The 13092-nt window shown below is 38.1% G+C and overlaps 1 protein-coding gene across 2 annotated transcripts in view; it reads left to right on the forward strand.

Annotated features, from left to right (window-relative positions):
* PURG (purine rich element binding protein G) overlaps nt 1-13092 on the forward strand; it is a 33712-nt gene that overhangs the window by 1962 nt on the left and 18658 nt on the right. The window contains exons 2-3 of one of the 2 annotated variants that reach the window (XR_012903946.2): nt 1-1281; nt 3395-13092. The exon at nt 3395-13092 is cut by the window's right edge and continues 18658 nt beyond it. Coding sequence is in view for 1 of the 2 variants with exons in the window: in XM_075929333.2 (XP_075785448.1) it covers nt 14-1027 (1014 nt within the window). In the remaining variant the exon portion in view is untranslated. The other variant, XM_075929333.2, reaches the window with a different exon arrangement.

A 13092-nucleotide genomic window follows, 5' to 3' on the forward strand; every position in this document is an offset into this window, starting at 1 on the left:
CTGACTGATAAAGATGGAGAGAGGGAGAGGAGGAGGTGGCGGAAGGAGGAGTGTGGGGGGCTCTGGCTTGCACCGGAACATATACTCCCAGTCTCAACAACAGTATCACTATCCTGCCTCCTCTCAGGGGAGCTGCATGGAGATCCAGGAGCTAGCCTCGAAAAGGGTGGACATCCAGAAAAAGCGATTTTATCTGGATGTAAAGCAGAGCTCCCGAGGCCGCTTTCTGAAGATAGCGGAGGTCTGGATAGGAAGAGGCAGGCAAGAAAATATCAGGAAAAGCAAACTGACTCTCTCCTTATCCGTGGCTGCTGAGCTGAAGGATTATCTGGGAGATTTCATAGAGCACTATGCCCATTTGGGCCTTAAAGGTGGTCATAGTCATAGACACGAACACAGTAATGGTAAAGAGCAAGATTTGAGAAGGCGACAACAGCATCATCTGTCTTCTCCTCCAGCATCTGTTGAATCAGAAGAGCATCCTCACAGTGTCTTGAAAACTGAGTATATAGAAAGAGACAACAGGAAGTATTATCTAGACCTGAAGGAGAATCAACGAGGACGTTTCTTAAGGATTAGACAAACCATGATTAGAGGACCGGGCATGATAGGTTATTTTGGCCACAATTTGGGACAGGAACAGACTATTGTCCTTCCAGCCCAAGGGATGATTGAATTCAGGGATGCTTTGGTCCAGCTAATTGAAGAATATGGGGAGGGAGATATAGAAGAACGAAGAGGTGGGAATGATGAGCCCCTTGAACTCCCAGAGGGGACTTCCTTCAGGGTGGACAACAAGCGGTTCTACTTTGATGTAGGATCTAACAGGTATGGCATTTTTCTGAAGGTAAGTGAGGTGAGACCACCTTACCGTAACACCATCACTGTCCCATACAAAGCGTGGACAAGGTTTGGGGAAAACTTTATCAAGTATGAAGAAGAAATGAGGAGAATTTACAACAGCCATAAAGAGAAAAGAATGGATGTCACAGGTGACAGTGGTGAAGAACAAGAGGGTCTGGAATAGAGTGCATTTGAACTGGTCATCAAGCAAAACAGAAAACCATTAATTGGCTTGAGGTAGTTTGAGTATTAGCAATTTGAAGAAGTTGCCCCTCATTTTTTGTAAGTCCTTTTCCTGTTGTTAGTAACATCTCCAAATATATAATAATTCTGAAGTCTGATTACGTTAAATGACACCTGACATCTCTGTAATCTTTATGGAAATATCAGCTTCCCAAATCTATATGAATCAGCTGCTTCGTATTGAAGACTATGAAAGTAAGTGTATCAGCACAAAAATCTGACTTTCTGACCTTTAAATAGTCTAGATGAGGTACCAAAAAAGCCAGACTTACTTTATGCTGAAAAGTATTAGTTTCTGCTAATGACATGTTTTCCAGAACTAAATATTGTCTATTCTGAGTTTAAAGTCTGAAAAGCTTAATTACAGGTCATTTTCCACAAAAATTGACTTTGTATGAATTTTATCTACTTGTATGAGGAAAGATAGAAATTTTAAAACAACGTCTACTAGTTACTGAATTTTAAATAATGGTTTGTATGGTTAAAATCTTGATAGCAGGTCAAGCCTTTATAAAGGATTGTCAGAGTGAAATATTAATTTCTTAACCTAATAATTTTGTGACAACCAAATAATTTGAGTGCCACAAAAAAGCAAAACTGTGTTTAAATTGTGATGGGTTATTCAGAATTAATTAAAATAATCCATTCTTCATCTACATACTACACCACACAAGGTTGAGGATTTTTAATGTGTTCTCAATTTCAAAAACTATTTTTGTATTGTTGATGGTTTGGGGGTTCTAGTAAGAAGCTGGAGAGTGAGTATTTTGGTGGAGGAATGATTGTTCGAAGGGAGTTTCTAGGGTTTCCTCCCAAATGTGCGAGTAACACAGGTATAATGTTAATAGTACAATATAACGATAACTTCTGGTTTTGTCCTTTCACTTTGAGAAAAAAACCTTTGGAAGATTTTGGTGCACCACTTCATTGGTATAAAAATGCTTCTCTAACTTCATACTTATTGAAAAAACTTAAAAAACAATGAATGGTCCTGCAGGGTACATTGTACCCTGGACTCCTTACACCATTTGTCTGAAGAAATGGGTTGTGCCCACAAAAGCTCATGATACCATCTACATTTTTTGTTCTTCTCTAAGGTACTGCAGGACCATAAGTTGTTTTTTTCAGTTACAGACTAACACAGCTACCCCTCTAAGACTTTCATATTTATCGGTAGCACATTTGCAATGCCATGATTAAAGCTGTGTTAGCATGTGCATTATAAATTATTAATTTTATAGGTTTTAGTGTTCCAAGATATAAAAAAGTATCACCACCCAAATCATGGTTTTAATCATGTAGTTGAGTGTTCATGAGGATGAGCTATCTTTTAATCAAAATGGTAAATTTTAATCTGCTCAAGCACATTTATCTGCAACCAAAATTTAACCCAGTCTTAAGTTTAATCTACCCCCATGCTTCAAATCCACACTAAATTCAAACATCTTAATAAGTCTTTGATCTGACATGCTATTAGTAATATCAAGAATGGCTTTATGTGGGGATTAAGTGAATAATCTGGCCTTTATTTGGGTGCTAAATATGATCAATTAAACTATGAAAAAGTGTGCACCAAAGTCACCAAAGAACTATTAGGAACATATTACACCTGTGACAGAAAACAACAGATGTAAAGAAGTTAATTTCACTGTTTTAGGTGATCCCCTTAGAGCTAATAACCAGTTGGTATGGTGTCAAAATATACCATAAACTAATCACTAATGTATTGATTGATGTTTCAGATATTTTCTTATCCAAAGCAAAGTTTTCTTCTTTGGTCATTTGAATTGCTTATGGGTTATTTGGACCATGACCAATCAATTGAAGGTTTTAACCATAGTCCTAGGGCTTATGGTTCCTATTGGATTTTGAAGTACTAACAAAATTTTCAAGGAGTCCAAATCATACTAAAATAACAATTTATACTATTGTTGGCTTGATAGCAGAATATTAGTGAATGATTCATCAATGTCTAAATTACCATCTCACTAATTGCTGCTGCCCATCACAGTGCCTGAAGTAATGATGAACTTGTCAAAGCTTCCACCAGTCTGGAGCTAGGAATGTAAGAACTTTTTATACTCAGTTCTCCCCTTCAAGTGGTTTTTGTCCCTTCTATACTCAGCATCTTCCAGTCTAAAATAATTTTTCAGCACTCAATATTAAAAGCTAATTTGTTGAAATTATTCCTACATAATATGTGCAATGCAGATAATCTTGCATTACATGTGTTCCTTTGCTCTTAATAGAGACAAATATTTTAATTGTTCAAGTAATTAGTAATTTAAAAAATACGTTTCCTTCACAGGTTTTAAAAACAAACAGGTGCAAAGTGGCATTATTATTACTATCAAGTTGCCATTTTGGAGAATTAGAGCCAGACTGCGTCTTAGCTATTGAAAGTGCGCCAGTGAAGATGTAGACCTGTGTCATTTTGCACCACTGCTTCATAATTAGGTTTCCTGTATTTATTAATTGGCCTTCAGAAACGCATTGATGTATTGTAACTATTACCCCAGGAAGTCAGTATCTGCTGGATGCTGAACAAGCTCAATTCTCAGCTCTGATACACAGGTAAGTGTGGCCTTGTATTTTGTAAAATCAACTAATCCACTTCTTCTCACATGGTGATACGCACCTGAGTATCCAGGACTACATTTGAGCCAGCCATCTACAGTTAAAGCACTGACTATTGGTTTTCTATATAAATTGTAAAGCTCTGATGTTTGCAAATATTATGATTCAAATGTAATGCTAAAAAACTCAAAATGCAAACTCATAATGGTTAAATTTGGAAACGGGTTCCTCATTATTTTTGGCAGTGTGTTCCCAGCTTTTGAGAGCAGCAGTATTATACTGCTTATGTGCAGAAGGGCCCATTATAACACAAAGGAATATTGAATTCCCAGTGCATTTTAAATATTGTCATTCTTTAAGCCCTAAAACTGCCATGACCCTTAAACTTGAGAAAAACACAAGCTTGTTTGCACTAAAGAGCATGGCCAAAAACAATTCCAGGAGGACAGGGTGAAAAGCATCAGTCTGAATTTCTTGAATTAATAGGTTCTCATGAGAGAATTTTATATAGTCAAGCCCTCACCTCTGTTTTAAAGCTGTGTGATCCAGGCAGAAATTCTGCCAGTTCTATAATTAAATAATAATGCACTTTATATTTTGTAAATAATAGAAGCACATTTCTGCTATTAGTCATGTAGGATGTGCTTCAGTAATATATAGTCTAAACCTGTAAGGGATGGTCTCTTGCATGCATGTCTGTCAAAGCTCTGTTGTAATCACTTGATCCAGTTACATCAGTATGATAGAAAAGGCAGACACTATTAAAACTCCTTTCAAAACCATGAGTCTGATTTCCCACCCCACCCCAGAGGTGCTCAGTACCCATAACTCCCATTTGCTGAATTTGGAGTTGTTGGTGCACCGCGTCTCTGAAAAGTCAAGCTCCAAACATTTTGTAACGAATGTAAAGATAGGTTCTCTATTCATAATCTTTATAGAGCCAGGTTCAATAACTCCATCTCACTTTGCCTTTCTTCATGGCTGTCACAGAAGCCCTCATAATCCGAGAAATGTTGGTATGGAGTAATGGCGATTGGGTGGCCTACTGTGGTATTGAAATTAGCCAGTTTGTATTGACTCCAGCCCAAAGTGTGTAAATTTTCTTTCTTGTTAAAGTACAAATGTAGTATGTTGTTGGTTGTAATAGTGCTATCAGAGAGTTGGAAAGTGATCTGCACTAGAATGGTAAGGATTACCACCATGGCACTGTGTAGGACATCTCACCAACCATGACCAAATAGACTGTCCAGTTTCATGAAATTCAGAGAACTTAGCAAACCTAAAAGAAATTCTTGATTAAGGACGTTCAGAAGCAACAACATTTACTCCTGCACCTACGAGAGTGGGGAATTTATTTTAATGTAACAAAACTTGAAAATTCTGAATATAACTGCATCTCAAATGCAAATACACATTTCATACATAGATCAATGATATGCATGTACTTTATCCAGAAAGAAGTTGTTCTTTAAAGTAGGAGCAATCTACTCTTTATCATAAATGCTTCATATGTGTATTTAATATGTATAAATCTAATATATGTATATTGTAAATCCACAGTAGCTCAAAGCGAAATAATATATTTATCTAATACATTTATCTGTACAAGTTTAAAGATGGGACTTAAAAATCAGTCTCTGCCAGGAACACAGTTTGGTTAAATGTGTTATTTCACTGAGAGCTCTTACATATATTATTTATTACATCCCTTTTAGGATTTCTGCATTTAAATGTTTTGATGTATTATTTATTTGGAGTTTGGTGGAGAAAGGGATGGTATAGGACTCTCAGTAGAGCTGAAGAAAAATATGAGAAAAAATAAAATAACTTATTTCAAGGTGTCTTGTGTGAAATAAGTAGTCTTAGGTTTACAGGCAGCTTTGTATGCAGGTTTACTGTAAGCTGCCATAGTATTTCAAATCTGTCTTTAAATCCCCAAATGCTCGAAATCTTTAGGTAGAATAAATGTAAAATTCCAAATAAGCTGCTAGAAGAGTTTAAAACTGGTTTATTTGTGTGAAGGCCCAAACAAAATTACCAAAAACAATTTTAATGCACTTTTTTGCTAAAGGTATATTAGCCAAACAGCTGCATCCTTTTTCTTCAGGGGCCTATTAGAATGACTTAAACTCTGTGGGGAGGAGAATTAGATGAACTTTAGCTCAGTTGATGGACAACCCTTTTAACCAAAAGTGTAGTAATTTGTGCAGTGGAAATGGATTTATTTTGTTGTTTCGTTTTACTGTACAGTGTTTTCACAGTGTGGAAAATGAGTTAGTAAGCAGGCTATGGTCCCGTTGCAATGATACAAATACATGTTTTCTGTAAATAAACTATATATGAAATCTGCAAAGTAAGTCCTAAAAATTAATACATCTTGCATTTTATTTTCTATATTTTCTCTTAAAGTGAAAAATCTCTTAATCCTTTTGTGTGTCATGGCTTTTAAAAATCACCTTGTCTTTCTTATATTCTTTTTTAAAAATTCAGATTTGGAACAATTTTCATTATTCAAATGAGAATGAAAAAGTACACTACATTTAAAATGCCTTTCACAAGCAACTTGAGTTATTCTCTTAGGGAGCAAGTGTAGACGTACCCTATCTCGAGATAAGGATGCAAATGTAGTGTACCAAAATTGCTAATGAAGTGCAGGATTTAAATATCTCCTGCTTAATTAGCATAATCGTGTCCGGGCACCATTTTGAAATCACGTTATTGCGAAATAATGCATACAATGAGGAATAACAGTTATTTCGAGAGAAGGGTTTTCTCTCAAAATAATGCTGCTAAACGTGGCGTTTTATTTTGCAATAACGCGATTTCAAAATGGTGCCTTGATGCGATTATGCTAATTAAGCATGGGATATTTAAATCCTGCACTTCATTAGCAATTTCGGTACACTACATTTGCATTCCTATCTTGAGATAGAGAGCAAGTGTAGACGTACCCTTATATACACATGCTATCAGCAGAAATCCTAGAATGCATTAGAGCAAATTACTTATGGATCAAGTATATGTGTGTATGGATTTGTAATATAGTACATATCAAATACATGGATAGGCATATTGACAATTTTAAGTACAAATGAAGTCCTAGGCCTGCAACTTTTGCTGAAGGAAGTAATCCTAATGCAAGTAGTCACATGACTAAGGATTGCAGAATAGGGCCCATAAAATAATTATTTTTTGATGGTAGCTCTTTTGCTTTTAGGCTTTGACCCATATTCTGATCCTATTGAGGGAGGTGGGAAGTTTTCAATGGGAACAAGGTTTTGCCAATTTCTGGATTCTCTTTATGTGCATCTGTGCACTACAATATCAAAAAGATATTTTTGAATTTGGAATCCTTCATCTGCAGTAATTATTGTACTCTGTATTCTCAATTCAGTAATGGATATAATTATTTACATTATGGGTACTATCCAAGGTAGTCTCTTGTGTTATCCCATTTTGCTTTTGCTTTCATCTGGAGTCATTAAAATTTTATTGTACTGCTACAAAAATGAAAAGTAAGCAAGTCTGATTATCTAACAATAGCATGAGATGTATCCATTAGAGTTTTTTGTTTATAGAACCAAAACTTATATCTGACTACAATTCTTGTAAAAGTTGTTGATTTCTCTTTACATGGCAAATACTTGCAGTTCATTATTATGTTAGAAGTCTATCGGTGCTATTTAATTGTAGTTTGTGACTTTGTTTATTGTATAAAATCTAGCATAATGATGGCAGAATTTGTGGTAGTCACAGAATAAAAGCATCTGGGTTAGGAGACAAGGCATCCCTGGAATCAGGTATTTTGAAATATTAAAAACAGACCTTTAGACCAGCTGTTTTCAGAAAAATAAATCAGTGGACGTTCTAAATGTTGTTGGCAGCCTATTAAATGCTATGGGATTAGTAGCTCTCACTATAACCAAGTGCTTTTCTTGAAACTTTACCACACCAGAGATCTGGGGAGCACCTGTATTTATACATATACAGGCCAGGAGTATTTTAAAAATATCAAGACCTAGCAAACTGGAGTTTAGGGTTGCCAGTTTTGATTGGATATATTCCTGGAGTTTTCATCACATGACACAGCCTTTAATTAAATATTAATATTTAATTCCGGGCAACTCCAGGACAGTCCTGGAGGGTTGGCAACCCGGCTACAGTTGTATGATGTACATTTCTCCCTGCCCCGTTTGGCAGGGTTCTCTCTGATAGAAATTGAGAGTTGTCACACATACCTACAACTCTACCCCATACACTTGTGCAAATACTTCTGTTTTAAAAATGCATCACCTATCTTACCTATATTTAATATTAAACTCAGAAAATCATGCAACTCATGGATATGGGCTGTTAATTTAAATACCGCCAGTTAAATTGGCTTGTTAATTACTGAGTAAAAATTCACACAGTGGCAGTGGGGCTGACAGCTTCTGCAGGGTCCCGGGCAAGGGAGGGGGAGTACAGCTCTGTGCCCTAGAAGAGGCAGAGCCAGGGAAGCCATCGCAGTGCTACCCTGACCATGGTTCTGGGACTCCCCCAGACCTCAGAGCCGTGCCAAAGGCATGGCACTCCAGGTGATGATTTAAAGAACCCAAGGCTCCAGCTGCTGCTGAAGTAGCAGCAGTCAGGTGTCGCAGCCCCCTTTGAATCATCAGGCCCAGGGCAACTGCCCCCTTTCCCACCCCATCAGCGGCCTTACACAGTGGGCAGACTAGAGCCCTCATGATCTAACTATGTGAATTTCAACCTATGTGCCATATGGATCACAAACAGGATAATTATAAAATGGTTAGATTCCTCTGAGAGGGGAAGCGAAGTGTATATCAGTTACTCTAAGACTTCTGACTTTTAAGCATTTTCCCTCTGCTATATGTAGTATATACACAAATACACTGGGGGGAGAGAGAGAAGGTATGTGTGATTGGGACGGATTTGATGTTAACAATACACTAATTTTCAAAAGGATGCTAAATATTCTAGCAAGTAGTTTGTTTATTAAATCAGATATATTCAGTACATATTGTAAATAGCAAGCTTTGCTTTAAGTAACATAAAACATTTAATTGTTAATGCAAAAAGTACATTTACTCAGAATGGTAGCACAACAAACAGGATCTCTGAAACTGATTAAAATATTCAGGAGTATATAGACTTACAGTTGGGGGTAAACTTTAAACCCATACAAGTACTTTTCATGTTCCATTCATAACACATTCCGCTGGAGAGGAACAGAGGGAGACAGGAACAGGAGCACCCTGCCGGGGAAAGAGAGAGAGACTCTCTAAAACTTGGAATTCGAACCCAGCATTCCTGAGTTTCAGCATTCTTCTATGATTATAAACAGTTATGTAACTCATGGAAAAGTAAATGCCTCATCTCCCCCCCCCCCCCCCCCAATGTTGTACAGATTGAACGTCTCTCGGGACCTGACTGGTGCCGAATCAGAGAATTTGCCAAATCAGCATTACCAATGCTTCCACTGCTTCCTAGGGATGTGAAAGAATAACAGTGCAAACGGTTAACCGATAAGCCTGGGTGCACTAGTTAACGTTCACGGTTACACGCAGGCTCCTGTCCCTCTCTGGTGTGTGCTGGGATCTGGCTTTTAAGCTGGCTCCCAGCACGCACTGGCAGCCATCCAACACTGCTGTCTCTGTATCAGAAGCAGCAGGCTGGTGGCAGCCAGTTCTCCGGGAGCGGGGTGCAGGCAGGAGCCAGCTGCTGCCCTGCACTGCTGCCTCTACATCAGAGGCAGCAGAACAAGGTAACTGCTAGGGCATGCTGGGAGCCAGCTTAAAAGACAGATCCCAGTACATACCAATTCCCAGGAACCTGGCTGCTGCCCCACGCTACAGGTAACGGTGTTATTGCTGAGATTTTCACCGGTTACACGATTACCCAGTTACCCACTCTTTAACATTCCTATCGCTTACTAGGTTTTTACAAGATGTTTAGGGGTAAATTAGAGCTAAATATCAGCACAGAACACTGAGAGCTAGGATTGGTGGCTGTAAAAACTTTATGGGAGTGTGGGAAAGTTGGCCACACCCATGTTAAGTGACCATCCAGCTAACTAAAATCACGCTGGACCACAGATGGTACCAGACCAGAAAGTGCCAGACTAGAGTGGTTCAACCTGTAGTCCACATAGAAAATAGCAGCCTACTACTGCTACCATTTACTCCATTAACCCAAATGGTGGAGGTCTGTGTGATAGATTTAAAAGTTCCAAGCTTGCTGCTGACTTATGTCAGAGGGGAGTCAATAAGTTCCAAAAGATGGAATTTGTTGGTTGTTTAAAATTGTAGGAAATTCAAATTTAAAAAAAAAATCTACATTGTAAGAATGTTAAGATTGCAATGTCAAGTACTCAAAAGTTAATAAATACCAGCATTAAGGTTGCACTTGCTATTTGGTATCCTTTTGTGTATACCTTTTGACACAGTCTTTAATTACATGATTATATACTTCTGTTTCAATAGATTTCGTGCCTCATTCAATACACATGATAGTCCAGGAACAGGGAATGAATCAGGGTTTTGCAGTGAAGGAGAATGTTGTCTGTATGACCCCTGCCTCGTCTGTTGCAAAAGGTGGAAGATGTGGTGCAGTTGAGGCAGAGGATTTTGTAAAACCATCCTTTCTCTTCCTGGTTAAGGTAGCTGAATACTATCCTGGATAATTGGTGTCTGTCCAATTATCCTCCACAGAGTTTTTGTGTGATTTTATGTACGTCACTTACATTAAGCTTTTAACAGGTGGCCATTAACTGTGTTCCTCGTTCTCAGGATGCCCACTGAGGGACACCTGGGCCTAATTTGTGGAAGGGTAGAACACAATTGCAATTGAAGTCAATGGGATTCTGAACCTATAAAGTACTATATATAACATCACTACATCCCCTGAAACATTAATTTTAGGCATCCATCTTGAGAAACTGATTAATGAGCACTCGACAATTTTGGCTCTATTTTGTGTGCGCGTCAGCTACCAATCTGTAAAATGGGGGGAATATCTTTCTAGCTCACAAGGGTGTTGTAAAATATAAATTCATTAATACTTGCAAAGCACTTAATACTACTGTAATGAGCACCAAGGAAAATCCCAAGAGGAATTTATTAAATATTCAGTGCAGAGTTTGAATAGTGTGTAATAAATTAGGCCTACAGTTGCTCATTGAATGATAATTATAAAAACAATAGTTGCCTCATTCATAGAGCACCCTGTGCTGTGAATAAGGAAGGGTTTCACTGGAAAAAATGGTCTGAAATTTATAAACTAAACACTATACTGTATATACACAAGAGGACTGAATTAAGGTTGCATGAGCAACCTTAATTCTAGTATTTCCTAGGTTCTGAATGCTTGACTGTTAAGCATTAACTTTTTTAACTGCCAAAAATTTTCTGAAGAATACAAACAACAGCCAGAAAATGTTGATTTTTAAAGGTGTATATATCTCTTAATAGAATTTAACAGGACAAAAAAAAGGCACTTCTCTAGCCTACAGGTGTTCCCATACATGCTGAAACAAGGGGGAGGGGCTATCGTACCCCCTGGCTTGAAGTGATTTCTATTATATCCAGGGTTTACAGTTTGGATCATCGGCTCTCAGCATCCCCTTTATCAAAATTATTGCAGCTGCACATGGGTATTCCCTGTCTGAATTTCAGAGGCCTGTTGCAAACTATGGAGGTGTGAGAACCTCTCCAAGTCATGGGAATTTCTTATAATAGAAGGTGTTGTACTTGAAAGAATTACAGAAGATCTTTTTCTGGAGGAAAAGGCAAAACACCACATTTGTTGATAATGTAACATTATTCTGGAATACGCATATAGTATACTATACCCACTTACTTACACGTACGCACACTGTCTTTTCATTGTTTATAGTTACCAGTTTGTTGCTCGTATTTACTCACTGGTCAGGTGAGTTAAATGCAATGGGGAGAGAGAGAAGAGCAGGACTTCTTTTGGCCTGGATCAAAGCTCTGAGCTTTGACGAGATCATAGAATCATAGAACACTAGAGCTGGAAGGCACCTCGAGAGGTCATCGAATCCAGACCCCTGCCCTCATGACAGGACCAAGCACCACCTAGATCATCCCTGACAGGTGTCTATCTACCTGCTCTTAAATATCTCCAGTGATGGAGATTCCACAAACCCCCCCCCCCCCCCCCACACCCTAGGCAATTTATTCCAGAGATGAGACCCAAAGATTCATGCAAGATACCCTGTCTTTTATAGGACTTCCACTCAGGTCTATACCTTTTGCTCTGTCAGCTCTTAATCAGTCACAATCAGTTCATGTTCCATCTGTCTATCTGGAAGTTGTATTTTATTGTAACCCAGTTTCAGTACATTGGTGCCTCCTTCCTGGTGTTGTTTCAAGCTGCATTATCTGTCTTGGTTAGGGGTGCTTCCTTATAACTTCAAGGCCATCTGTCTGTCCTGCCCTGGTCTTCTTTTACAAAGGGCCATTTGATAGTATTTTGATGCCTCTGAGGCTCCAGCTCCTCCTTTGGCCATCTGGATGCTGAGGTAGCCTTTAAGTTTTTCTCTGTCTTCAAACACCCAGATTCCTCACTCATTCACTACCCCCAAAAACTACGTAATTGCTTCACATAGGCAAAGGGATATAATTGCCTTTGTAAGGTACACAACCTAATTCTAATACAAAACTTCTGTTAGCACAAACTTTTATTCATGTATCATGTTCTCTTTATAACACAACCTGTATTTTAATTATTCCTAAGAGCAACAGTGTGATCATGCTGAATCACAAGGATCCTTCTGATCTTTTTCTGCCTTGAGTTCCGATACAGACACAAGCAATCTGCCTGATGGATTTTTACCAAAGGCTTAAATGACCTTTCCTCCCTGCTAACCAAGAAGGGTGGCATGCAGAATTATAGTTGCTTAACATTTATTCTCACATAAGTCATTGCACTACATCTATTTATTCTATCATTAACCTACATAATAAAACTCTGTTGTCTACAAAGGTGTTAGGGCAAAAAAAAGTTGTAGTTTTTCTAGCTCCTCTAACTGTTGCCCTTCTCCATGCTTTTCAGATATGAAATACTGAATTTACTGTGCTGTCTTCTTGGCATTGAAATGTTGTTTTCACTTAACCCCATTTTTAATTACTTCAAACTCATACAGATTGTGTCAGCATTCGTGAGCTTGAGATACATTGTTGTATTATCTGTGTGCTCTCCTTAAGGCATTGAAAGTCTTGTGTTAACCGGGCATATTTCATGTGGTAAAAATTTTTATTCCTGTAAATCAGCCTTTCCAAATCTCACTCATGAAGGACCTCACAATGATCAGACTGCAGAAATAATTTTGTTGGATAAACTGACTATTTGTTGTATTTTCAAGACATCACAGAATTCTTCCAGTGTCTTAAGGAAGTTAGAGGG

This window comes from Pelodiscus sinensis, chromosome 4 (assembly GCF_052426305.1).
Source record: "Pelodiscus sinensis isolate ZL-2025 chromosome 4, ASM5242630v1, whole genome shotgun sequence".
NCBI classification, from domain to species: domain Eukaryota; kingdom Metazoa; phylum Chordata; order Testudines; family Trionychidae; genus Pelodiscus; species Pelodiscus sinensis.